At 38.7% G+C, this 27,898-nt stretch overlaps 3 protein-coding genes across 5 annotated transcripts; 1 reads left to right on the top strand and 2 right to left on the bottom strand.

Moving 5' to 3' along the window:
• Positions 1–112: 112 nt before the first annotated feature.
• On the top strand, positions 113–11,502 carry LOC131330650 (protein RRP6-like 3). 3 transcript variants are annotated; one of them, XM_058364306.1, is made up of 12 exons: positions 113–493; positions 577–806; positions 916–1,014; positions 1,482–1,565; positions 1,713–1,799; positions 2,938–3,058; positions 7,265–7,452; positions 7,537–7,581; positions 8,017–8,516; positions 8,967–9,456; positions 10,162–10,832; positions 11,050–11,502. In XM_058364306.1, exons 1-12 carry the CDS (start codon positions 277–279, stop codon positions 11,120–11,122), a joined length of 2,805 nt encoding a protein of 934 aa, XP_058220289.1. In that variant the 5' UTR covers positions 113–276; the 3' UTR covers positions 11,123–11,502. The 3 variants fall into 3 exon arrangements, with proteins under 3 accessions (XP_058220289.1, XP_058220290.1, XP_058220291.1); XM_058364307.1 differs by having other exon boundaries at positions 11,023–11,502; XM_058364308.1 differs by lacking the exon at positions 1,482–1,565.
• A 619-nt stretch (positions 11,503–12,121) lies between these two features.
• On the bottom strand, positions 12,122–21,180 carry LOC131330662 (NEDD8-activating enzyme E1 regulatory subunit AXR1-like). The gene is made up of 14 exons (XM_058364327.1): positions 21,035–21,180; positions 19,106–19,278; positions 18,872–19,035; positions 17,965–18,075; positions 17,516–17,595; positions 17,131–17,281; positions 16,946–17,039; positions 16,320–16,408; positions 15,144–15,211; positions 14,862–15,024; positions 13,915–14,000; positions 13,035–13,118; positions 12,762–12,942; positions 12,122–12,541 (listed from the first exon to the last, which is right to left on the bottom strand). The coding sequence occupies exons 1-14, from the start codon at positions 21,070–21,072 to the stop codon at positions 12,458–12,460; spliced, it is 1,566 nt and encodes a 521-aa protein (XP_058220310.1). The 5' UTR covers positions 21,073–21,180; the 3' UTR covers positions 12,122–12,457.
• Positions 21,181–26,189: 5,009 nt separating this feature from the next.
• On the bottom strand, positions 26,190–26,936 carry LOC131330705 (uncharacterized). The gene has a single exon (XM_058364382.1). The coding sequence runs from the start codon at positions 26,738–26,740 to the stop codon at positions 26,366–26,368; it is 375 nt and encodes a 124-aa protein (XP_058220365.1). The 5' UTR covers positions 26,741–26,936; the 3' UTR covers positions 26,190–26,365.
• Between the last annotated feature and the right edge of the window lie 962 nt (positions 26,937–27,898).

Genomic DNA, 27,898 nt, shown 5'->3' with positions numbered 1-27,898 from the left:
GTTTGAATGTTAACCGAGTAATGGGCGATTCAAATTTGTATATGCTCAGATTTAATCCAAATCGTCCGTGTCGAGATGAATAGCGGCTCAGCACCTGCTTGGCAGTATCCCGGATCTAACCAAACACAGCCTAAACCGTGCCGCCACAAAACCATCTTCCCTCTTCTTCTTCCTCACTGAGTTTTCATTCAATTTTCTTCAATCGAAGACCAAGCCAGCAAGAAAGAGCTTCGAAAAACCAGAGAAAACAAATATATACAAAACCGAAACAGAAAAATGGAATACAGGGAGAAAATCAAACTCGGATTCACTATCGCTTGCCTTACAGTCATCTCCATCTTCCTCACCACGCAGTACCGAAAGCACCGAAAACAAAAACGACAATCTCAAACCACTACCTGTTACCTGAAAACAGAACCAAAGCCTCAGAACTCTTTCAAGCGAGTCTTGGCCGACAACTCCTACTCCCCATTCAAGCACCTCAACAACAAAGGTAAACACATTTCCTCTTAAAAGCCTGCGTTTTACGATATTCGTAAACCCTAGCTGAATTTTGCTGTTTTTTTTTCTTGGCAGAGTGTAATGGACATCCGTATAAGACGGAAATCGAGGCTTTGTTGAGGAGTCCTCGAGTCGAATTTGACGAAGGAAATGTGGACTTGGAGTTGAAGGAGTCGTATGTTTGGATTGAGACTGAGTTTCAGTTGGAGGAACTGGTTGGTGTGTTGAGTAAAGAAAGAGTTTTTGCTGTTGATACTGAGCAGCATAGCTTGCGGTCATTCTTAGGGTTTACTGCTCTTATACAAGTAACAACCTTTTAAATTATTTATGTTATTGGATTATGCAGATATGTATATATCATATATGTGATTGTGTCTGGTTTGTGTTTGTACTGATAGAATGGGTTTTGGATAGATATCGACTCGGGGAGAGGATTATCTGGTGGACACAATAGCTCTGCACGATGTTATGGGAATTCTTCGTTCCATTTTTGCCAATTCTGCAATTTGCAAGGTAGTTTCGTACCATATGATATAGTTTGTGGATTTGAATGACATGTGTGCTGCCTCTTTGAAGTTGCGGGGCTTGTAAATTATGTTATATACCATAACGATGCAGAAGACAATGTTAAATAGCATATGAGAGTATATTCAACAGTATGTTAATTTGAAGGCAATGCAGCAGAAGTTGATTGTAGAGTCTGCTGTTGTTAGCTGTAAAACTATGTACTTGTAACGGGCTTTGTTTTAATGTAACACAATGCAGCAGAAGTTGATTGTCAACTGCTGTTTTTAAATGTAAAACTACATATTCCAAACTGAAATTATTTAGATTAGGTCTTCTTACTGGAGCTTCAATGTGATCAGGGGTAATATTACTGTTTTGGAAGTCATTTGCAATTGTATTGATGCCAAATTACAGTCTTATCTCTTTTTGGTTATGATTATTTGGTGAGTAGTGGAACAAATTTTGTGGCGTAGGTGTTTCATGGGGCAGACAATGATGTTCTCTGGCTGCAAAGAGATTTCCATATTTATGTGGTTAATCTATTTGATACTGCAAAGGTGAGGAGTTAGTGCTCAGTTATGCTTGATCGTTTGGTATGCATCTGTACTCATTTTGGTTATTTGGAGTTTCTTCTGATTCAACTGTTAACATGGTAATTATGGGCCATGCCATGGTATTTCACTGCTCATGTGATTATGTTGCAGGCTTGTGAGGTGTTATCAAAGCCCCAAAAGTCCTTGGCTTACCTACTCGAAACCTACTGTGGTGTTGCCACAAACAAACAGTTACAGGTTTGGACTTTGGTTTACTACCATTATTCTACTTGCCATGTTATTAAAATGCATTATTTTCTTAGCTTGTTCACTTTTCTGAGGGAAAGGGTAGTAATTGTGGTGTAGAGAGCAAAAATGTGTGAATAAGGACAGGAATCAGGGGAACACATCAAAAATAAACAAAGAACTTCTTCATTTTTGCCATTAGGTAGAAGGACGGGATAGAAAGATGCAATTTGCCGCAATGAGACTTGAAGCCAGGCGTCATGGTACCATGTGGTCTTTAAACACAGAGCTTATGTAAGGCAAGCAATGAAATGGGACACTAGCACATTGCCACAATGCATGACAATAAACCAAAATTTGGGCCGTTATGGAACTATTCAGAACCACATCAAGCAAAAGTACTTTCCTTTCAATTTGTACATCTATTGTTGGAAGTCCAAATATGTAATCTATAGAAACTATATTCTTGGAAGAAATTGGAAATGCTAGACATTAAGATTGGTCATATTAAACTACTGAAGTAGGACTGTAGGAGAGATTACATAGGTTTGAATTCATGTCTTGTTCTTTTTAACATTTGCTTCTAAGTCTGTTTCTTCAAAGGTCAAACTTTGCAGTATGTTTCTTTTGTGTCATAGCGATGGCCACATTTGCTATTCTGACAAGATTAAACTACAATAGGACATGTTTAGGCTCGTGTTTATTACTTTTCGGTGCATGTCACGGCTGGCATTGTTTGACACCTCTTTGATGCAGGCATGGCTTCTTCTTAAACAGTCCGGTCTCTGTGCTTCTAAGATTAATCATCCATTTGTCTTATTTTTTCGATATCATGCTCTTATCTTTGTGTGCCCTTGTCCTCATTGAACGCTCTCACTTGTTTGAGAGAGTTACACATTTTTAAAAAGGAACAGTTGGACACCGGTTGGTTGTACCATGTTAGTGAGCCGTTAGACATTGCTCCTGCTGAGACACTTGTGCTTCATAAGTCTCAGTGTCTCACAATTAGTTGCTATTAGGCATGCATTAACATCTTAGGTACTTTCTGCTTGCTATATATGAAGAAATACATTTGAATCATCAAACTTTATGAATATCACTGCTTTAAGAAACGTTTTTTCTTGCTTATATGTCTTTCTTCAAAATGTAGCGTGAAGACTGGAGGCAGCGTCCTCTGCCAGTAGAAATGGTGCAATATGCTCGAACAGATGCACATTTTTTGTTAGATATCGCACGTTGTCTTGCTTCCGAGCTAATGCAACAGGACAGTGGTATGTCTTTGTCTCACATATACGTTTTTTTTATTTATTTTTTGATAAGTAAAAGATCATATTACCAAAAAGGCAATTAGGGAATGCCGCCCATATACAAATGAAGGCCACAAGACAAAAAGGCCCTATACACTTGCACTCCTATTCGATTGAAAATGCTCAAACCAATCTAAAAATTGGTCAAGAGATGGAGAACAATCATACTTGTCCAACTATACAAGCTATTTAACAAAAAACTTTTAATTCTATATAAAGGCTTTTCAACCCCTTCAAAGCATCTCAAATTTCTTTCACGCCAAATCACCCACATCAAACAAAGAGGGATCATTGCCCAAACACGCTTCCTTCTTTTTCCCACTTTGGCCCCATTCCAAGCAATTAAGAGTTCCATGACACTACTTGAAACAACCCACTGTATCCCAAACCAAGAGAAAATCAAGGACCAAAGCTCCCACGCCACCGTGCAATGAAGGAGGAGGTGATTGACCGTCTCCGCATCCCTTTTGCACATACAACACCAATTTACCAAGATTCTCCTTCTTCGAATCAAATTATCGATAGTAAGAATCTTGCCTTGTGCCGTGCACCAAACAAAAAAACTCACTCTCAGCGGAGCCGCTGTTTTCCAAATAGCTTGCCAAGGAAAAGAGGGATTACCTCTCCGACATAAAGCATGATAAAAGGAATTCACCCGAAAGGCTCCAGGTGAGGATAGATTCCACCGCATCTCATCCTCCCCTTCTCCTAACCCCCGTACATCATACACTCTAGAGAGCAACACCATCAAAGCCGCCTCCTCCTGTACACACACATCTCTACGCAAGCGGATATCCCAAACAGTAACTCCATTGTGGACATGGAGGTAATCACAAAGTTTCGCATCTCTGTTGCAAGCTAAAAGATAAATATCCGGAAAAGTTTCCTTCAAACATGCATGCCCACACCATACATGCTCCCAAAACTTCACTCTATGCCCATCACCAACCGCCATACGAGTATTCTTACCAAAAGCCTCCCACCCATTCATAATGCACCTCCAAAGCGCCACACCATAAAGGGTCCTCACATCAAGGGAAACCCACTCTCTCCATCCACATCCATACTGTGCCACTATTATCTTTCTCCACCATCTTTTCCTTTCACAAGCAAATCTCCAAAGCCATTTGCCCAACAAGGCTTGATTGAACAACTTTAACCTCCTCACACCCAAACTGCCCTCTCTCATGGGAGCACAAACCTTGTCCCACTCAACTAGATGGTATTTAAACTCTTCCCCTACACCACTCCACAGAAAGTCTCTTTGTATTTTCTCTAATCTCTTAGCCACAAAAGCCGGAATGACAAAAAGAGACATAAAATAAATGGGCAAGCTAGAAAACGTATTTTTGATTAAGGTCACTCGACCACCTTTTGGAATGTATTGCCGCTTCCAACTTGCCAACCTCTTCTGAAATCTTTCTTCAACTAAATCCCACACTGCCTTTGCTTAGTAAGAACCCAACGGCAATTCCAAATACGACACCGGAAGTACCGCCACCTTACAGCCCAACACCTGAGCAATATCCCCTATGTCTTCAACCACACCAATCGGAATCATATCCGATTTGCCCAAATTCACCTAGAGACCGGAAACAGCCTTGAAGCATAATAGGACACACCGAAGTTATCCCACCTGCGTCAAATCTGCATCACAAAACAACAAAGTATCATCGGCGTAGAGAATATGGGAGACCATCAACCTCATACCATTGACCTGATCCACCTCAAAACCATGTAAGAATCCACCCTCAACTGCTTTCTGAATTAACCGACTGAACACTTCCATGACTAAAATAAAAAGAAGCGGGGAGAGAGGATCACCCTGAATCAACAACTTGTAAGCTCCACTGAGTAAACTGATAGGTCTACAATCCCACATATACGTTTATACTCCTTCCATCCCAAAATTTTGGACCCTTTTCAGGAATCCAACTTTTTTAGGGAGCATCCCAATTGCTCTCTAGAATTTATAGGTTTCTAAAACGTATACGTATAAATAAATATATACACACACACACACACACATTTATACTCCCTCCATCCCAAAATTATGGACCCTTTTCGGGAATCCCACTTTTTTAGGGAGCATCCCAATTGCTCTCTAGAATTTATAGGTTTCCAAAACTGCCCTTTGACATTGCAATTGTCAAAATTGGAGTCGGAAATTTGGCGCTAAAGCTGTGCATCACTTCGCTTGTGGAATATGAGTGGTTTAGCTCCAAATACAAAGAAAAATCAATTGCCCTCCATTTAGTTGGGAATATCTATATTATAAAATAGAGCGGTTTTCCACCAAAATATCTATGCATACAAACAGAGCAACCTCTACAATCGTTCGATCGTACTTCCTGTTAACTTTGTAGTCGTCGGATCGAGTGAATATTTCCTAATGTATAAACCTACAATAATGTAAGTTTTTGCTAGTATTAAATAGGATTTCCTTTTAAGATTTACACAATTTAAACATACTCCTTCCTTTTCCAATTGATTTTGATTGATTTAATTTTGTTCCCCTTTCCGAAACCTGATTCAATATTAATTTTATATCCTATGTATATGACTTCCTACATAAGTTTAAGTTCAAATTTTATTGGTCAAGGAAATGCCATAATTGATTCCATGGTTTGGGCATCTATATTATAGAGTATGTAACAATTGATTCCAAATTGACCAAAGTATTTATAAAGAGCATTCCTCTCTCTCTCTCTTTTTTTTTTTTTTTGATCGGCAAAAGGAAGATACCCGTTCGTGTTTACCAATGTTGGCTATTCCACACCGGAGCCGCTGACCACCACTTTGAATGAACAGTAAATACTGTGGTATCTATTGCATATTCGACTTATTCGTTGAATCTCATGTTCTCTCTATTTATCTCACTAGCTATTTGGGAAGGTTACAGTCAATAGAGCGAGAATTCTTGGTTATGTAAGCTTAAGGAAACTCTTATGTTAAGCAAGAATTCTTGATTTATGTTAGCTTACGAAAAGTCTTATGTTAGGCCCCGTTTTGATAAGTTTCTTATTTTTCTATACCCGGATGCAACTAATGAAATTACACCGGTTTGATAACACATGTTGTGTTAGACTATTCTATGAATTTGAAATTTCGATAAGTAGATTTTGTTGGGAGGAGGGAAAAATTTTCACTTAACGGTTATTTATAACCTCCTCTCACATGGGATGGGATATACACATACACGGAACTCACCCCATGTGAGATGGAGTTAAAAATAACCGTTATATCCACACACAAAAAAATCATAAAAGTGTAATTTGATACTTTATTTCGACTGTGTTTAGAATACGTTGCGCCGTGCCTTCAGGCACGGGCATCCACTAGTTAGTATTTAAAATGCGATGACGATTGCTACAGAATCCAATGCATTTGTTTGTGTGCTTAAATTATTGCATATGGGTAGGAAGGGAGTATGATGAGCACTTGTATCAGCATGGTATTCACTACTTTTGAAGGATTAATATTTGTTTGACGAGTGAAATATGAAAGGAAAATTTATACCAAAGAATGAGCTAAAAGTGCAACAACGATGCCTTTGTTTTTGCCAATCATATAGTCATAAAGAAGTTGACTTCAACTAATACACTAAATTGAAGGCACAATATAGCTTGGTCAGTTTAGGACTTTCGGTTTTTGTGGTACAAACTTGGGATCAAATCTTGCCTAATTTAGGCTTTGGTGGGTTTTGTCAGGTGTTTCACATTTTTGTTGTTTTTATGTGTGTGATGAGTATGCATTTGTGGGTGTCGGGGTTGGGGGGTAGATTTATTGGCTGGGCTGTACTAAACCCAATTGGGTAACCTGTCGGCTGTCACCATTAAGACAAAAGGTAGTATTGCAAATTATTTTCTTCCATATTTACGCTGTCTGTTTTCTAGTTGCTATACGTATAAATGGTATTAATCTTCAATCAATTAATAATGGGCTTATTAGTCTACAAATCTATATTTATTCTCGAAATCATTGGGAGCTAACATTAGCTCTAGATAGAACGTGATAATGACATTGGACTGCTTTCAAAGTTCGAAAAATAGGGAATTATTCGCCCGAAGAAACGGATAATTAAAACAGTGGAAGCTGGTGTTTGACCTGTTACTTGGTATTTTGGTAACTCTCGGTAGGGTCAGAATTCTAAACATGTTAGTTTACCAGAAAATTCAGCTTGTCCCGATGACAAATTCCGTTTTGTTCTCGAGGCCAGCCGGCGCTCAAATGCAATCTGTCTGCAACTTTTCTCCAAAGAGATTGAAGCTTTTCCAGGGGAGTCTGCTGCTTCATCAATTATGTCGCGTAATTTGAATGATCAAGGAGGTCTTTCACCACACTGTCAGGACAAGCAGGTGTGCTTTGTAATATTCTCTATGATGCCATAAAAGCTAGCCTCCCTCAAAGTGTATAAGCTTTCAATGATTTTTTTCATTCAGTTTCAGGATCTTGTGCAACGGTTGTGCGCCTGGAGGGATCTAATGGTTTGTGTCATTTTTGCCTTTCTCTGACATCCTTAATTCCTCTTAATTAGAATTTCTTCTTTATGCAACATTTTTACTACTCCCTCCGTCCCGATTTGTTTGTCCACTTTTTGACTTTTAAAGTGTCTCAAAATGTTTGTCCAATTGACTTATAATTTAATCAATTTTCCCTTTTTGCCCTTTCTTTAGTTGAATAAAGTAACTTTTGTAAAAAAGTTGAGGGTAAATGTGGAAAGTTGTATCTTTTTAGGTGTAATGATTGTGTTCCCTAAAAAAGTTGGATTTTTGAGATTGGACAAACAAATTGGGACGGAGGGAGTATATCCTTAGGCGTCCAGTATTTGGTGGATAGTGCCTCTTGTTATTTTACTTCTTTGGGGAGAGCAGAAGTTCATTTCTGAGTTGGGCTCACTTTTTGTCTGTACTTCATTTCAGGCGCGCATGCATGACGAGAGCTTGAGATGTGTGTTATCAGACCATGCTATTGTTGCTCTTGCACACAGAGTACCCACAGCTGAGACAGAAATATATGACACCATATCCCAAGCTGATCTAGACAATGATTCCTTGAATCTCCAATCTCCATCATCTGTGATTTGCAGTCATTTGGAAGACTTTGATTATTTGTTCCATGACGATATGAACAACTTGGAGGATCTTTTTCTGCTGATTCTTCAAAAGCACTTGGGTCCAAATGGGAGCTGCCCTCTGTCTGTTTATAATTATGCTCTGTTATCGAGAACTAACCTTAAATTAACAAATATGTTGGTTTCAAAGAAAAATGGATTTGCCAGAGCAAAACAAGCTGGTAAGAAGGCATCTCGACAACTATTTGTTCAGAAATTTTCCTGCAAAGCTCCCGTTTATCATAACTGTAGGATCTATGCAAATGATGGACGTTTACTATGCTACTGTGATCGCAGAAAGCTTGAGTGGTTAGTGGTTCTTTTTCTCTCTATTAAGCTAAATTAGTTTGTGTGCATTCAGTTATATATTCAAGAATACAATTAGACTAATAGAGCCCGTGTGTTTGTTGGGATTAGAGTGTCAGAGTGGACTATAAATGCAACGAGACCACATATCTGAGTTTGGTAGAAAATTTTGCTGTCAGGATTAACTATCCATCTGATCTTGCCAATCAAAAAAAAAAAACTATCCATCTGATCTTATACCCCCTAAAGACATGGGACATGAGCTATACCATGGGGGCTATGGTATTGTTAATCCTTAACTACTAGTCCAATGGGATTATCTACAGCTTCACCCTTAGTCTGATCCAAAAACAGGGCCACATGGTTCAATTACATCAATTAACTTTTATATGAGCCATTGAACATAGAATTTGCTGGATCGGTATTTATGAAAATAGAAACCTACCTGCTCAGGTATCTTCACAGAGATCTTGCAAAACTTGTTGAGGAGGATCCACCTGCCATAATGCTTCTATTTGAACCTAAAGGTCGTCCAGAAGATGAGGGCAATGACTTCTACATCCAGGGCAAGAAAAATATATGTGTTGGGTGTGGTGAAGGAAATCACTATTTGCGCTACAGAATAATCCCATCTTGTTATAGAATGCACTTTCCGGAGCATTTGAAAAGTCATCGTTCTCATGATATTGTATTACTTTGTGTGGACTGTCATGAAGTTGCCCATGCTGCTGCTGAGAAGTATAAGAGACAGATTGCTACAGAATTTGGAATACCACTTTTTGTTCGTAAAGTAGTTGATTATACACAAGAACAAGATGTTTTTGGGTCATCTGCTACCGTTGAGGAGGCAGGTGTTTCTCCTCTGCAGTTGCGAACAGCTGCTATGGCTCTCCTTCGCCATGGCCCAAGAATGCCATCCGAACGCCGCGAGGAATTGATGCAGGTGTGAAAGCATGCATAGTTTATTTTTTCTTATCATATTTTTGTATAGAAATGACAAACTAGTAACTGATTTCTGTTGTTGGATACTTGGCAATTGGTAAAACTAAATAGCATCTCCTGCAATTTCTCTCGAGTCTCTCGACATCTGCACGTAATGATTCATTTTCCAACCTGGGGTCTTTTGAGCTCATGATAATTAAGATTGTTGACCTTATGCTGAATTTTTTTTATTCTTATCATTGCCTGGTTTTTCTGTTTCATTGTCTTGTCTTCTCTGTAATTGGTTTAGTCATGGAAGACCCATTTTCCGTTTTTCTTTTCTATTTTCTCCATGCAAAGTAATTTCTTCTATTTTCTTCCTTCTGTGTGTACCTTCCTAATTTGTCCTGTAATGACACCGGTTGGCTTTTGGGTTTAATTCTGTTCTAGTGACAAGTCTTGAATCATGTGGATTATTGCACTATGGAGCGAGGCACACTATATGCATTCCATGACATTTTTTTGCGAATCTTTATTTGTTCATCCATTGGTCATTAGGACTCTAATTTGCCTGATAACAATCGGGAGCTTGTCATTTTTGTTAGCTTGTTGGCTTGGCCACTCATTGGTGTCATTTTTGTTACCAAACTTTTGGCGAGTTATCTGGTTGCAATTATTTTCGTCATTTATCGAGTCTGGTTGAAATTATTTTAAGGCTACTTTGCAGATTGTATCAAAGTATTATGGAGGGAAGGAAATATCCAAGGAAGATCTGGAAAAAGCTTTGCTAGTTGGAATGAGTCCTCATGAGAGGAGACGACTTCGGAAAAAGAAGGGGTTGGCATTAAAGGAGACTAATGGGGATGTTTTTCCGGAGGAGGATAGTCGTGGTGACATGGTAATGTGTGCCACTGTAGATGTATCAAACACATATACTATAATCGGTCCACATGCTTATACTGGAGAAAATTGTAGCAAAGAAGGCAGTAACCTTATGATGGCTGAGGATTTGGATGTAAGCGGCCTCTCCTTGCGTCCTGATTCAGAGGTTAATGGAGAAATATTGAATGCCGATAATGGTGACATAAACCTTGATGGAACTAGAGTTTCTGAAAGTAAATGCGTATCCATTATGGATGCTTATTTCAATGAAAGTGGCGGTCCATCAAGTGGGACAGTAGATTTAGTCCACCATAGAACTGAAGGAACTATCTTACCTAAACACAGCTCAAAGCTTTCACTACTGGGACATGGACCACATGGAAAACAAGTAGTGGATCATCTGCTGAAAGAATATGGGGAAGATGGAATTCGACAGTTTTGCCAGAAATGGAGACAAGTTTTTGTTGAAGCCATTCATCCCCGTTTTTTACCTGCTGGCTGGGATGTAATGCACAGGTATGCTGCTTCTTGACACTTCATCTGTTTTATATGTGATTGAAAATTGTAATCATGTAAGATGCATAACAATGCTATGCTCTTTAGGATAAGTTATGGTCAAACTAGGTTTTTGTGATGGTTCAGACTTCAGAGATACGTATGATCATCTAAATGCTCGCTAATTTCATCTTTGTCCATTTTTGCGAAGGATTTGATTTGAGACAATTTTTGCCAGTGGTAGAAGAGACTTCGGTGATTTCAGTGTATACAATCCTGCCAAGAGAGCTTCAGCTGCTGCTACGAATTAGAGCAAAGAATCAAGATACTACAAACAGATCCGCTCAAACATGGAAAGCCCGATCAGTCAACTTCCACACCTCAAGCATCCGAGTAGCAGCCAAGTTCAAAGCTCCTAGCAAGTTGTTTTGCTTGTTTTTGATTTGCTTGGGGAGAAATTTGAGTCTAAGGCTCCCTTTTTGTTGTGTGATATTCGTTTGTTTTTTCTCATAGTTTTGCATCATGTGAGAAGGTGAACAATCTGTGACCTTGACACGAAGGTGGCTCATCCATATGCATTTAACTCCAGTTAAAAAGCTGTAATTGCAATTCCCATTGGATTGATTACTTTTACAACTAAGAAAAACGTTTGCTGAATATTACAAGGCAGCAAGTTGGCAAACCACCAACATACAACATTGGCACCCCAGATTTTTGAAGTCACTCTTCGGGACTTTTATTAACTCTGGCCGCATGAAACTATACTTTAATGTTATCATGTTACTATGTTAGTATTAGTCCTCCAATTTTTGCACTTTGTTCTTTCTAAGCTCTGTTTGGATCAAGAATTTATGCAATGAGATGATAAAATACCAAGGATGCAATGGTCAGATCCTTCAATTTAAAATTCCATTTTCTTTCTCCTTGGTCCTTGCACGAATTCCCAATGCTGATACAGCCTAAAAAAAGTCAACTGATATGAACTTCAGCTAATATACAGAATCAGAGAGGGCTCTCAGGTTCCTAATAAACAGCAAATTATGTGAAGGTCTGTGGGATCGTTTTGGTAACCAAATGCTCAAATAAGGGAGCCATTAGAAACATCATGGAACTGACAACCTCCATTTCTGATAATACAACTGAGCATGAATCCAACAGCATTAAGAAAGAAAAACTCATTAGGAAGCGGTTTGTAGCGGTCACTGTGACCAACTATAAACCAAACTCCGCTTAGTGAGTAATTTCAGTAATCGCTGCAAACTAACCCTGCTTTAGAGGGGTTCCACATCACCAAATGAAAAAGAAGAGAGTTGCAAACAATCATCTGCACTACAATTTAATTAAACCAACTCATTTAAAGTCTCAGGAAATTATGATCTGGATCTAGATAACAATCTTTAATCTCACAGTGCTCCTCATAATTACAAAATCTTCCACAGGAGCACCTAACCTGCCACGACTCTCGATCAAAAAGGCATATGCTATCATTCGTATATCATTTGCATTTCCAAGAGAAGGTAATTTCCCACAAAATTGATCCGCCCATCCAAACAGAAATGAATATCTGTCTGTTTCAGTTGTTCGTGACTGATTTGTAATGCAGCAAAAGTGGTGGTGCTATAAAGCACTTCAAAGTTTAATACCCCTTATAGTGACAACAATTGAGACTTGTGGTCAATGCCGTTGAAGATGAACGTTCCGGACATTGGAACAAATTGCCTTGTGATCAGCTGTAATGAAGATGTCAACGAACAGGATCTTAGATAGCGATCGGAAACAATAAGGACCAACTTCTTGTGCCAATACAAACATGTAGTCAATGAATTGAGAAAAACATACGCAGATCTTCTTTTTGTTTCTTTTTTTGAAAAACATGCGCAGATCCATGAACCAGAAATATGAAAATTTTGCAAATGAGCTTAATCTGAACTATAAGACGGACTTACAAACCTTTATAACTTCCTGCGATGCGATTCCCCCAACGAAGGCAGCCACTGCATGGAGCTCTGCAGCACCATATCTGCACATTTCATTGATAAGGTCCTCTGTCAGCGTCGAGCCATTGCAACCTAAGTCGCTAAGCAGGCCAACAGTGGAAGTCTTCAGTCGAGATATCTCCTCATCCATCTCTCTGGAGATTAGTAAGCATTTGGTTCATGAGAGTCAAGCCGAATAACTTTAACAGAAAAAATGCGGCAAATTGAGACAGGTATCGGGTGTTACCCATCAAATTGGCCAGGAAAACTGTTATAGTTCGAGGCAAACCGGTCAACAGCTCGAAGCAGAATATAGAACCCTACAGCGATACTGCCAAATAAAGCAGAACACAGAACGCTTAGATAGAATTCGCCAAATAAAGCAGATATTATCCAAGTGTATTCATCTTTTTTTCTGTTCTCTAGTGTAAAACCTTCTCTAATACAATTTAATCTCTCTCAAAAAAACTGTTAAGAAATTGTGCTTTGTTCGAGGAGAATCGAGGAAAACCAATCAGGAAAACAAGGTTCCTATAAGTGAACAATACATCAGTAGTACTAGTACCTCTGAATTTCCTGGAACAAATGAAGAAATTGATAGTAGGAAACAACCCATTGAGCAACAGAAGTGGTTACCCATGTAGACAAGCTATGCGTGCGTGCAGCACAGTTCATCCAGTCTCCTATCTCCTACCTCAAGTTCTTAATGAAAGACAATTGAAATTTGGTTTATTCGCTAAGGAGTATAACCCAGAAGTGTGGTTCACAACTTTTAGCTTGTGTGGACAGGAGAGGCCTCATAGTTTGTGAGCAAAATATGACACCAATATTTAAGGACTAAAAACTGCTAATATTGTGGATCTCCACTGCAATTCAATGGTTCCTTTTCTGAGAACAGACTATTGGAATTTGGAGTCTATCAAATATTGCAATTCAATGGTTCCTTTCTGAGAACAGACTCTTGAGTACCCAATGGCTAATGCTTCTCACACCAGGAAGCTTCCTACATCTTAAAAGCCTACACGTCAAGCCACAATGACAATGCAAATAAACATCATAAATTACTTCTAGGATCCGCAGTCTAATTATAATCGATTTCAAGAGTCATGCAACATCGCATAACATGCCTGTAGTCTTCATCTGTTAGATACTTCTGCAACTCTGGTAGGACTGGAGAGTTGAATTCATCCTCCAGGGGACGATATCTGCATACCTAGAAAGTAGAAGTCATAATTCCTTATCAAGAGCCTGCAGCTTAATATCAGGCAAGAATAGTACTTGCATCAACAGAAGTACATAACCTATCAGAAGATATCTACTGGATGCTTTTAAAACGGTATATGGCAATATTGGGTCGGTGTAAGTCAAAGGTTTACTGCAAAAAATTATCAAAAAAAACAGTTCACTGCAAAAACATGCCTTGCTTGCTAATATTGGACAATGGGATTTACTGACAAGATAACTTTTAGCCACAAAATTGAAAAAAATTAATGATTTCTCGGACTAGATCATCATAAACATGGAGGACCACCAGCATAAGGACTACCTCCATCAAGTGTCGAGATCCTAAAACTTAAATGCCAGTAAAATCACAGGGTACAGAAATAATTTGGTTGTAAGAAGAAAAACCTGGAATCAAGCTACGACAAAAACTTCGTCTAAAAAGGAAGGGATGTATGAAGTATTAATGTGGAAATATGATAAAGTGAGAGATGAATTGCCCATAGTGCTGCCAAGATATAACTACACCTTTACCTTCAACATTAAACAGTCTCTTCAGAGAAGGGTACACAATCCTATTATTCTTTTACCTTAACATGTTACCATAGGATAAATCTGTTTGGATTTGTGAAAACATCGAGTATGGGGACAATTAGTTTGCTATACAAAAACCAGTGGAAAAAAGCTGGTTACACAGGGTGAAAAAGGGATCTAGAACTGTTTCAACCATATTCGATAGGGACTCTGCTACTAGAACGAAAGTCAAGCCCTGCTCGTGGCAGCCTTTCGACTAGTCCACTTCATGTGCTTTATCGGCCAGCAGGTAACACCTTACTTAACTGAACAAACTTACTGTGAGTTTCCTGGCATTTTTGCAGAAGCTTTTTACAACTGCCTTTGAGATACTATCAGGATCTCTACCAATTTTCTTTAAAATATCACCAACATTTTGCTCAATAGCGAAAAAATCAGCCTCAGCCTTGGCTTGGTAGATCTTCTGCAGGGTAACATATAACCTGCAAGAGGCATTAAACAAACCTCAAGCATCACCAAATCATATTTTCTTTCTCAAAAATTTGAAAAGAGGGGGGAAAAAGAACAGGAAGTTGCGGGAGAAGAAATGTATGTCGCTTACTCAGTAGAAGATGTCATATCCGGTATTGATCCCTCAAGAGGTGCCTCCCCCTCGCGGTCTATAAAATCCTGCAATGCAAGGAAATAAAATGACTTTTTGCTACAAGGAATGGTAGGGGGAAAAAAGATCCGATCAAAAAATAGGGGAAAAAAAAGAAAAAATGTCATTAGAATTCCGAAAGAAAGCAACTTCTTGTCCATGGGTACAAGGCTGGTGTATACAAATAAACAAACAAGACAAGCATATTGATACTGATATACACTAGATACTTTTGTAACTTGCCATCTGTAGATCATCAGCATGCACGAGTCATCGTCAGGGTACGAGCCTTGTTCTAAAGCTTAGGCTCATGTATATATATGTGCTTTTGCAGTCAAGAAAGATAGAGACAATAACAAAAACAAGCACACACGCAGGAAGACGAAAGGAGGACTGTGCGGAAGATTGAGATCCAATCTTCACGAGAACATAAATGGATCATAGTATCACACAAAGTCCATCAAAAGAAAGTCCACCAAGTTAAGAGAAATGATAAATACTGTCACCATCAAAAGTACTGATTGCCCACTCAAATCCTTCTTCCGTTGTAGGAGTAACAAGACAAACAAAAGACACTTCCCATTAATGTACAAGTGATCAGCTGTCAAGGATACTGTCTAAAAAGTTGGGCATATCATAAGATAAGGATTCCATGAAACACCCAAGAGCTGAAGTAGTTAAGAAAGGAAAAACATGACAACATCATTCAGAGACTAGAAGCAGCCTCCCAAATAAGGAAGGCTACCATATTAAGAAATCATAGCTGTTGGGAGTATGATGGCTGATGGGGGCAGCCAAAGCTGTCAAGATTTCTCTGGAGCCATCTTGAGTTTCCCAAACATCCCTCAGAGCTTATTAATCTAAATATGAATTAATATCAAAGCTCACTTTTACAAAATAAAAGCAGACATCACTCATCAGTAGCTTAAAATTCCTTTTACATGTCAACAGTTAAAACTTGATCCTTAAAGTCAGTTCATTCTCAGTAAGATACTGGCATTTGTTGAGACTAAAACTAGTGAAAGTACCCCTCTCTAACAGCTTAAGCTTTTACATGAGTTGTGATTCATACAAATGTTGAACACAAGTCCTTGCTTTACTTGTAAGTTCATTATGGGAAAAAATCGAAGGAGATACCTTTAGAGCTGCCACCATCACCCAAAAATCAGATGAATTCGAATCAACATCAGCACAACTATCGCTAAGTATCCGTTGTAGATTTGAACCTGAGAGGCCAAACATGAGATGAAGTAACCATCTATATTGCAACAGTTACGATTCACAGAAAATTGCAGTATGCGGGAACTCCATAAGTCACATAGACCAACTACTACAAATGAGCCTTCAGATTCCACAAAATACACCTTGGCATAACCAATTCACCAATAAAACAGACACGCACAAGCAGGAAGATGCTCATTGAACACGGAATTTAAATAGAAGAAAGGTCTTGATTGAGTATGGCATCTCTAGAACCGTGAATCAATGCATAGACTTCATAAACCAACTGGACAAACCATGGCTGAAAAATATTTTTATGCAAAGGCATGCAAAAAGTGCAAGCACTCAAGGTAAAAATCAACAGATTATTGCAAAAAGTACAATTATCGATACTCCTCCATATTCAATGAATCCAAGATCCCAGAACATTGAGTGGACCAACCCACAATAGGATTGGAGTCACTCCCAAGAGAGAGTCACTGATGGTAGCTCACATGCTCATGCACGCAAACAAGGGATCCATGCTATAGTTGTGTACTTACTAATTCCACGAGCAGCAAAGACTTTAAATGAGGCATCCATCGCTTCTTTATAATTGTCTTCATCAAATGCTCTCATCCTGGCTCTAATTAGTTCCTAAGATGTTTAACATGCCAACCAAGCCACACTAATCAGACAACACTTAAAAACAATAAAGAAAGACAAATTGCGAGACTAATGTGCAAACCTTGAACTCTTTTTTCTCTTCTCTGGTTGATGGAAGTCTTCCACCATGTGTTTGGGCCCACTCAGCTGCCATCTTGACAAGAATGACAACATATGGTGTGTGCTTATGGACAACAGGATCAGGCACGTCCAAGTCAATTGTTTCTGCAAAACTATCATTGGTAAATATGCAATCAGCATCTCACTAAAGATGTAAACTGTCTTTTTTTTTTTTGATAAGTTGATAAGTTTACATCTCACTAAAGATGTAAACTGTTTAGGTGCACAAGAGAAGAAGAAAAAGAAACACCATTAGCTTATACATATCTGCAACCAAGTGCCACAATAGAAACCACCAAAGTCAGTCAGAGAGAGAGAGGGAGAGAGCAGTTTTCATAGGACCATACCTCCTCAGCTCAGGCCAGGGGTTGTTTAGCCGGAGATCATCTAGAAAGTGATCAGGCTTTGACTCAATGACTGTATGTTCCTGCCTCAAAAATGAAAAGCAACATAAGCACCAGCAACCATAGAAAAACTACAAGTCCTGTATTATTTTAGAATTTTGCATTGCTTTCAATTCAACAATGTTGACACACATCCCACCAGGCCCTTGAAGAGCAACAAAATTTCTGAACTACGTTTTGATAACACCATAAAAAAAATATTAGCACCTGGGGTTGTTCAACCTATAAAAAGACAAAATACAATAAAAACTGGAGAGGGAATCAATATGCAGTCGTCCTTGTTATACCTAGGATTTCTATGACATAGCCACTATCATCCTCATCCGAATTGCGAACTGTAAAAAATGCCAAGCCAATAATTAAACAAAAATGGTATTTTTAAGGCCCATTACCTTAACACAAATACGAATAAACCCAGTGAGGCCATATGAGCGTGCGAATATCAACATGACATTTGCTTCACGACAGATTCTTTCCAATTTCACCACTGAATCCTCCACTAGCTGAGAGATCAATAAGAGCATACCATTAAAGATGAAAGTTTAAGAGCACAAAAGAAAGAAAAAAAACACAAACAAAACCTTGTATGATGGGTGGGGAAAGGCATCAAACCACCAAAACACAATGTACCAACAATTACACAGCGGGTCTGAATTCAAATAGAGATTACCCTATAAATGGGGAAAAACAAAACACCCAACCTCCACTTGAAATGTATTTCTTTTCACAACACAAATGCAAAAAATGATAGGAAGTAATAGTTTCCATAAGCTATGTTTAAATGCAAAGATGTTTTTGAAAAGGGCAGAGAAAAACTCATTTATTCCCGACATTAACAGAACTAAGTCACAGATCACTAAACTATGACTACCTAAGCCATATGAAAAATCAGAACTTTTAGTACAACATAAAGGTCAGCAACATATCGACCCTCATCATATTACATACTACTAGCAAACCTTAAAAGAAAATCGTAGGAGTTATGAGCAAGCATGTATAGGGTAGCATGCAACAATAAAAAATTTGCATTTGTAGCACGTTGTATGGGCATTACAATTTTTTTTTTTCATCGAAGAGCTAATAATAGCATCTCAGTTTGTATGCCACGTTTCTTTTTTTGCAAATACAATGTCAATCCACTGGTTAAAACTTACAACCTGTGCAATATTAGCAAGGACACTGCATACTACAGGCAACACATTGAACCAAACAAATACGACAGATTTCAGCATTCAGGATCCAAAGAAATAATTCTCAATGTAGTCTCGCACCTACAAACAATGATGCCAAAATCCATACCTGGGTGGCTACCACCAAGGTAAACTGTGAAAAGAATGATGGATTCGTCTCAATTAATGCCTTTGGATACTCTTCTATAAATTTCGCTTTTACTGCATCATTTAGCTCCTGAAGAAAGGTGCACACAGTTTTTGCCTTTGATTCCCCAACACTTGATTCGTCCACTACCAACACAAGCGAAACATAAGAACAAATTTTATGAAGCTAATAAGATGCCATATTGAAGGTGCATACCCATAAAGTTATTTCCAAGGTCGCCCACTTCAACTTTAGAACCATCGACAACAGTGATACTTCCAATCCCGCCAAGAACAAGATTTTTTAATGTTTCAGAACCAGTAGGACCACAGTTGAGCAAACATATACTTGCTTTCTCAAGGGCAGCCTGTCCTTGCTCACCCCAGATCCTGCAATAAATCTAATAACTTTAGTTCTTCTTACTCGAGTAATTATTCACAGTAGAAAATTTGTATTCTCACTTTTTCTCTTCTTTAGTCCGTTCCCTGCCCCATACCTAAACCCCCCAACCATACAAAAAACTTCATAAAATAAAATAGAAAAAAAATTACATACTGTATGGTCAACAGAGTCAGCATCTATAGACCGATCAATTACAAAAACAAGTCAATGGAGCACTAAAATCTTACTACAAAATATGTAAATGCAAATCACTGTCGAAGTCTTGCCTGTATGAACACAATAAGGACAACCAAACCATACTTATGTGGCATTGTTGCCAGCTAACAAACAAAACATGTGCTCAATGAGAATCTATATTTAGGGTTGACAACAAGTTGAGTTTTATTCACCATCCACTTAAGAGGGTGAACATTACCCTCTTTCCTATTGGTTGAAATGGTGTGGATCCCACCACAAAGTGTGTGAATCCCATCACCAAATGATGTCATGCTTACCAAAAAGTGTATTGCACGAGTGAGACCTACATCATTTTAACTAATAAGAGGGAAGGTAATGTTCACCTCTTTTAAGGAGGGTGAACAAAATTGAACTCGTTGTCAACAAGCCCAGTCAAGTGAGTAGTGTGTTTTTCAAGCTTTGTAAACTTAACAAGCTTTAAAAATGTGTGATAGTTACTTAACTCCTTGAGTTGAGCCAAGCTTTAATAGAGCCGATCACGAATTGAGCTCGAGTAAACTTGGTTTTTCTACACCATATAAGCTTCTTAATCCAGCGGTATGTTGATCACGTTCGATATTAGCTATACATCCTCCTTGGATTTATGTCGGATTCCTTTCAAAATCTAACGAGCTTAAAAAACGTGCCCAAGCTTGGTTTATTTACGGAACAAGTTGATCCAGCTTGTAATGAACCAAACAAAAGTAACTTGAGAACTGTAACAGTGCCCAATCTTCCTTATTCATTTTATACCCCACTAAAAACCTTTCACCTTAAAATGAAAACAACAAGAAGTGGTAAGAACTCATAAACTCATTTACACAAATCTAGGGGTGATAAACCAGCCGAGCAGGTGGTTGATCAAGCTTGGTTTGAAAACATAACGAGGTTTAAAAATATGTTCGAGCTTAGGTTGTTGATGAGACGAACCAAACGAGCTTAGGTTGTTTATGAGACAAACCGCACGAGCTTAGGTTGTTTATGAGACGAACCGAACCCAAATGAACTTCGATCAATTCAAGCCAAACCCAAGTAGCTTGAATTTTTATACATCATAATTCAAGCATTAACAAAAATTCAAGCTCCGTTGGTTTATGAGACAAACCGATCGTGAACAAGCTCTTACCGGACGAACTCGAGTGGCTAGGTTCGTTCAGCAGCTCTACACAAATCACAGAGAAAAAAATAAAAATAAAAACGCCACGCCTAATGACTACTAGGGCTTCATCACTTGGTTAACAAAAAACGAAAAACGGACCTCCAACGAAGCCAGTAACTTCTATTCGTCTAAGTGGAGCGAATAAAGGACGTTACATCGGGTCCCGGAGTAATTTTCTTATTTGGTTTCCGATGCTTTCTCGGGAACCAAACGGAAAACAATGCGAAAGCGATTAGGAGAGTGGAAAGTTTTGATTGTTAGGGCAAGGGGGGGGGGGGGGGGGGGGGTGTGTGATGGTGAGAGATTTTGGAAATAGGAACAATGTTGAAGGGCCAAACGGTCAACGCGAGAGAGAGGAGAGAGAGTACCTGAGCTGACGATCGTACTTGGTTTTGGCCTCCACCATTGTTGTTGCTGTTGTTGGGGTTCGGCTTACTCCCTACGCAGTGATGAGAGACGTATGTGGAAGAGAGTCAGTATGAGAGTAGAAATAGAAAGAAGGGGGCCGAAGGGGAAAGAAAGTTCTAAAAAAAAAACTATATATATAAGATCCCGTTCCGCTAGGTTTTTATTTTTTATATATACGTATTTTTGTTTTGCGATATAAGTCTCTCTTTTTTTAATACATTATTTTTAATTCAAAAAATAAATACTTTTTTTTTTTTTGAAATGAAATAAGTACTTATTTTAGTTAAGTAGAAAACACTTCACTTCTATAAATGCATTCCAAAATTCTGTCATTTAGTGCTATAAGATTTAACACAACACAAGCACAAAAAGACAAAGTTTAGAGTGCATTTACATGTAATAAATAAATAAAAAGTGGAGAGCTAAAATTATTTTTCAAATAAAATTATCAGAAAAAAAAATAAAGATAGATCTTGCAAGTTGCAATAACCCTTTTTGCAAGGCAAATGTATTTGAAATTGACCGATAAACAAGAGTCTTATACATTAAATGTGGAGTTCATACACATGAATATGTTTGTATTTAAATTTGTGCATATTTATCTATGTCCGTAGTGCTTTGAGGAAGTAGTAGTACAGTAGTATTTAATAAGACAAGGAGATTCTCGGAAACAATTTGACATGGTTTTCATAATCAAATTTCACTAATTTGATGGGTTAGCCACATATATTAGCTAATCACAAAAATTGTTTGGTCATTTAACTGACCCAATCAAGACCCACTTTTTAGTTACTCCATAAATGAGTTAGATGACTTTTGACTCATTGTATTGGGTTTGTTCTCGTGGTTAATGAGTGAGTTTGCCAAGCGAGTTTGCCGAGCGAATTTGCCATTGGGTTTGCCGATTTGGGTCCAATTTGTCATCCTACGTCTCCACCATAACTTGGTTTTCTAGCAGATATTGCCATTTCGCTTGCTAATGCTAAAGACTTGCTTTTGCTTTCTAATAGATTTGCTTTTGCTATCTTTTTCTTTAGCTACTGAGATGTACACCAGCCTTCCTATATCGGTGTCCGCACGTTAAAGTGAGGACGTCCCCTTACACAAAGCTTACTGCAGAGATGTACTACATTGTCGTGCCTGTGGACTTATTGACATTGGAACCAAATTTTTAAGCTTAGCCTGTAGCTACTGTCGTTCACAAGATCACGATTGATGAGCTGCTGCCCTTCTACGAACAAAGAAGAGGAAGACATCATGCTCATATGATACAGTCGTGCAGAAGTATATATAAAATTGATTGGCCTGTGCAACACATTCACTTTCTCCAAGTTGTTGGTAAGGGAAAATACAACAGCCACAAAAATGTTGGAAATTTCTTTTTGACACATCAGCTCAACTGACGGCTAGACGCATGCTAGATACTCCCTCCGTCCCTTTTTTATAGTCCTGTATTCCATTTTGGGCTGTCCCTTAATAAGTGTCCATTTTGTAAAGTTAGTGGGTAAAAGTTGGTGCATTGTCTATTTTATCCCTAAAAGTAGATTTCTTTTTGAAAAGTAAGTGAGTAAAAGTGTAATGATGATGGGTAAGTAGGGAAAGTGGAGGAAAAAGTTGATGTGAAAGGTATAATGATGATGTTTTTTTAATAAGTTGAAATTACGAAGCAGAACACTTAAAAAGGAACGGAGGGAGTATATAATTTAAGCGAAATGCCATTATATGAGTGATTTAGACGCCATCTTAGAATGAATAACTAACAATAGAATAAGAGAACATAGGAATAGCGAGAGCACCATAGCAGATAAAGGGCTTGTTTGCAAAATAAAGGGCTACAACTAGAATGACTCAAAAAGCACCATGATGCCACATTCAACAAGTATAAATCCTCGTAGGAAGCCTTGCATCCTAGAAGTTAAGTTGGATGGCTAGAGCATTTTGATCAACAGGAGACAGAAACGTACGTTCCTATTATCAAGAGTCACGACTTAATAAATATGCCAAACGCAGCTCTAACACTTTATGCAGATTCACCATCGCACATGGACCAAAGACAAATGCCCCCAAAGCTTGAATATTACTAGAAAGTACCAAACTTGGATCATCCAAACACTATCCAAAATGGTAACTGTATCTACACATCAGTTTCCTAAAGCGAATACCAAGTGCAAGTCATTGAAAGTCCATCAAATCAGCAGCATAATGGCAGTTCTTAAAAGGCCAATATCCTATAGAATATTACCATGTTCTCTAACACTTTATTTCTAATAAAGCAACCTCCACAATGAATCATTAGCATTGACCAAGTAAAACAATTTCCAATTAGGATATACTTAACTTTAAATTCACCAACGGAACATTAGCTCTCGAATATATCACATTCATAGTCAAAACAACAGCACAAAACAAGTGAAACTATATAAAGTAGAGGAAACAAGTACCAAAGCTATGTAACAATCACCTCAATATTTTGACATGCCGTTTTAGGAGGGACACGACACTTTGAAAAAGCCATTAAAGAGAAACTCAACATACTGTCAGAAACCAATCTACAAGCAAAATACTGTTAGCAAGTAACAGAGCAGCAGCCAAATACTGTTAGCGAGTTACCAACAGAGCCCACAAAAATAGCAGCAGCCAAATACTGGCAGCCCTCTATTCAGTGTTCTTGCTGAAGGTTAGGCGGTTGATCTACTAAGAACAAGTTTGCATATTACCACATGGATACCCCTCTACTTTGATTACTGTCAATGCATAAGTTGTGACACCATCTTGTTTTCCGGTTATTGCCATTGCGGTTGCTGTTGCTAAAGATTCACTTTTGCTTTATTTTCCAATAGCTACTGAGATATTTCACAATGTTGTGCCTGAGTAACCAGTTAGTAGACAAACATCTTGGGAACCAAAGTTATAAGCTTAGTTCGTTGCTAGTTCAGTGGACCAACTTACAGATGATTGCTTGGTGCCCTTCCACAGACATGGAAGAGAAAGACATTATGCTCTATAATATGATATGGTTAAGCAGACCCGTATATTGCCCATCCATTGGCCTTTGCAACTGACTCACTTCTCCAACTTGTTTGCATTAGTGTATTACGACTAGACAAGAATAGGTAAGATACATGAAGGGGTAGTAATAGCTTTAAGTTGCTTAGAATGGTCAAGACTCGAGAAAGATGCACCAGTACTTATTATGCGAGGAAATAAAAACGCAACAGCCTCAATAAAGTTAGAAATTTCTTTTTTACTCATCAAATGACTTGGACATACGCTTGTTATAATTTTAATTGAAACATCAACACGCCATGAATGATTTAGATGCCATCTTAGCATGAATAACTAGGAATAAAGTAAGAGAACCTCACAATAGCTTGACCACCGGAGCAGATACAAGAAAATAAAAAATTGCTTCCGACTGCATCACTTGCAGAACGCTTCTGAGCAATTCTATAGATTGTTTGCAAAATAAATGACTACATCAACTAGAAGGGTTTCAAAACCAACTTGATGCTATATTTTACTTGTATCCAACCAGACAGACACAGAGGCTAAAATCATCCAAAGCCCTATTAAGAAGCATTTCGTCCTACAAGTTTGGACAGCTAGAGCATTTTGATCAACAACGGACAGATAGCTATCAAGTAACCTAGATGTTGAACAGAATTCCCATTCATACTCGAGTAACCTAGACGATGAACTGAATTCCAATTTTTTATATCCTAAGCGTAAGTACTTTGGGGCAGGTGGTTGTCCCTACTTTCCTATTATCAAGACCCAAAATGCGCCAAACAGGTCTCAAATATAGTTTCATTATTGTACATGGACCATGAAAAATGCCCCCGAAGTAAAGATTGGATGTGAAAACTACTAAACTAGCATCATCTCAAGCTTATCCAAAATGCTGACAACTCTACTCATCAGTTTCCTAAAGTTAGTAACAAGTGCAAGTCATAAAAATACCAACAAATTAGCAGCATAATGGCAGCTCTTAAGATGCCTATATCCTGCAAGATTATTAGTGTGTTCTCTACCGGTATCTTTTCTAATAATGCGTTTCCACAATGAACCATTATCATAGACTAAGTAAAACAACTTCCATTTAGTACATAGTTGAACACACTTAAACTCATAAGCAGAACATTAGCTTTTGAATACGTCACATTTATCGGTCAAAACCACAGCACACAGCCAATAAAACTGTATGAAGTAAAGCAAACAAGTAACAAATCACAATAAAACTGACTTCTACACTCTACATGCCATTTTAGGAGGGACAGAACTCTTTGAAAAAGCCATTAATGACAAACTCGACATTCAGCAACGATGAACAGGACAGCCTAATGACAAGCTGTGATGATTTTAACATTGCCAAACAAAACAATCTAGGAGAAATCGGAGAATATGCCAAGCCACTCTATCAGTGGAATACAGCCGAGACCTATATCGTTTAACTTATCCAAAAGATGACAAACAGAACCCACTCATCAGTTCCAGACAATGAAACCATTGCAACTAATTAGGGTCCATGAACTTAGTGGTTACTTAAATGGTAATCCTTATCAACCCCGTATATCCAGCAAGAAAACTTCCACGTCAAATTTCTTTCTCAAGAAGGCAAATCCATAGCTAACCATTAGTATTGACAAGGCAAAACAAGTTCCAACAAGGACATAGTTAAACAACTGAACTCGAAGTGAAAGCAGCTATAATGCATCACAAAACATGAGCTTTTACTTCAAATAGAAAGTTGGCACATATTGGTCGAATCTGAACAAGCTTATCCTTCTCAATTTATCTTGTCCATTAGACTTACTTACACGTAGGGTGCAAACGAACGCTCGTGGCTCAGCTTGGCTTGTTTACCAAACGAGCAAAGCTCGAGTTTTAGGCTCATTTACTAAACGAGCCAAGCTCAACACTTAAGGGCTCGGCTTGATTACAAGCAAGCCAAGCTCGAGCCAATTTTGAACACTACAAAGCTTGGCTCGGCTCTTTTGCAGCCCTACTTGCACGTTTGGGCAACAAGATCTAAAATTCAACTATTAAATACAAACAAAATCCCCACTCAAAACGAAATCCAAAGCGAAATCAGCCATGAGAATCAGAAACCGCATATAAGGGATCTTTAAAGCGACGCTTTTATTATCAATTTGTTGGCCCTAAGTACCAGTTTTCACATATTTTCCCATGTAGGAACTACGAAAATTGCCATAAAACTACAGATAAAAGAAACAAATCTACAACAGGAAAAAAGTTCAACCACATGCTACCAAACTAAGAGTCACCATCAATCAATGTGCCACAAGCATATCATTACTACTGCCGAACAAATCAATGACGGAATCGGGCGGATTCGAGGTGGGGCTGGAGGGGTTGAAGAACACGGGCCTGGCCGCCACAAGCCTCTTCCTCTGGGGGAAGCGCGGGCCGTGGACTCGAGCGGAGAAGAAGCAAGGGTAGCCGTCGATCTGGGAGGGGGAAGGAGGGGAGGGGGTGCGGGAGAGTAGGATCTGGTGCTGGAAGTGGGAGTAGTCGGTTGAGCGGTGGGATCTGGCGCTGATTTTGGAGTCTCGTAGCTGGGCTAGGGCTCCGGGCTTGAGGTAGCGGAGGTAGCGTTCTTCTGGGGAGAGGCTGTGAGGGGAGGGGCGGCGTAGGCGGCGGTTCATGGTGGGGGACGGGGAGGGGAGAGAGAGAGAGAGAGAGAGAGAGAGAGAGAGAGAGAATTCGGGGGATGAGAGAGAGATAGAGATTAGGGTTAGAGGGGGAGGGGGAGGGGGAGGGGGAGGGAGATTGTGGGGGGAAAGGCGGGATTTAAGAGGGGAGAAGATGGGTGGGGGGCGGGAAGATAATGGAGGGAAGTAGGGTTGAAAAATGAAAATGGTGTGTGGTGTGTTTCAAATAGGGATGAGGCGCGGGGTTCCTGCCCGTGACGACGCACTCTCTCTCCTCTCTCCTCTCTCTCTAGTGTGTTTTGTACACTTTTTTTTTTTTTTCATAAGCTGTTTTGTACACTCTGTTACGTGTGGTTTTACGATAATGATCATTTCACATAGACTATGCAGATACATTTTTCAGGGCTCATCTCAGATTCTCAAGTCCTACAAAAATATCAAAATGGCTCATTTTTTTAAAATATTTTTTTGAGAACTTTTGAAAAAGAAATCAACTTCAACGGATATCGGTAAGGACTTTTTCAGAAATTTTAGGATGAATCATTCTATTTTGCCCTATAATTTCTGAAAAAGTTCTTATCAATATCTGTTGGAGCTAATTTTTTACATAAACTCTCAAAACAATATTTTAAGAAAGATGAGCAGTTCGGATCATCTTTATAAGATCCGATATGAGTCCCACAAAAATATATGTGCCCAAAAATCTGTGCACGTAGCACAACTTGTGGTTTCATTCGGGTAAATGATATTGGCATTCCAAAACCAGTGAAATTCCAAAGCCGTCTTTTTTTATTTTTTGGAGTGTCTCTATTAATTTTTAGAATGTCAATATCACTTTTCATTCGAGTAAATGTGCACAAGCTCATACAAATGTGTGAGAAATAAAGGTTGGGCACCACGTGCCTTTTTTCCTAGGTCACTTAATAACCTCTCCTATACCATAGACGGAATTCGGGTTAATTTCACCAACATTACAAATGAAATTCGTGTGTGTATGCAAGAGCTCATACAAATGCGTGGAGAAAATTGAAGCGGGAACACAATGCCTTTGTTCTAGGCACTTAGGCCTATTTTGGCCAAATAATCTATTTGGTTTTTGCATTTGTTAGTTTTTCGTCATTTTTTTGCAAATTATTACTTTGTCATGATGAG

Source organism: Rhododendron vialii, chromosome 6a (genome assembly GCF_030253575.1).
Source record: "Rhododendron vialii isolate Sample 1 chromosome 6a, ASM3025357v1".
Classification (NCBI taxonomy): Eukaryota; Viridiplantae; Streptophyta; class Magnoliopsida; order Ericales; family Ericaceae; genus Rhododendron; species Rhododendron vialii.
Note: the sequence above shows the minus strand (reverse complement) of the source record. Positions and strands in the feature narration are given on the sequence as shown.

Excerpts from the sequence above, each read along its gene's own strand:
- LOC131330650 (XM_058364306.1), top strand. The coding sequence starts at position 277 with ATGGAATACAGGGAGAAAATCAAACTCGGATTCACTATCGCTTGCCTT. Across the intron at positions 8,517-8,966 it reads GATCGCAGAAAGCTTGAGTG|GTATCTTCACAGAGATCTTG; the intron begins GTTAGTGGTTCT and ends CTACCTGCTCAG. Across the intron at positions 10,833-11,049 it reads GGCTGGGATGTAATGCACAG|TGGTAGAAGAGACTTCGGTG; the intron begins GTATGCTGCTTC and ends AATTTTTGCCAG.
- LOC131330662 (XM_058364327.1), bottom strand. The coding sequence starts at position 21,072 with ATGGTGGAGGCCAAAACCAAGTACGATCGTCAGCTCAG. Across the intron at positions 17,282-17,515 it reads CCCTGGCCTGAGCTGAGGAG|TTTTGCAGAAACAATTGACT; the intron begins GTATGGTCCTAT and ends TACCAATGATAG. Across the intron at positions 15,212-16,319 it reads TGATGGTGGCAGCTCTAAAG|GATTTTATAGACCGCGAGGG; the intron begins GTATCTCCTTCG and ends CTTGCATTGCAG.
- LOC131330705 (XM_058364382.1), bottom strand. The coding sequence starts at position 26,740 with ATGAACCGCCGCCTACGCCGCCCCTCCCCTCACAGCCTCTCCCCAGAA.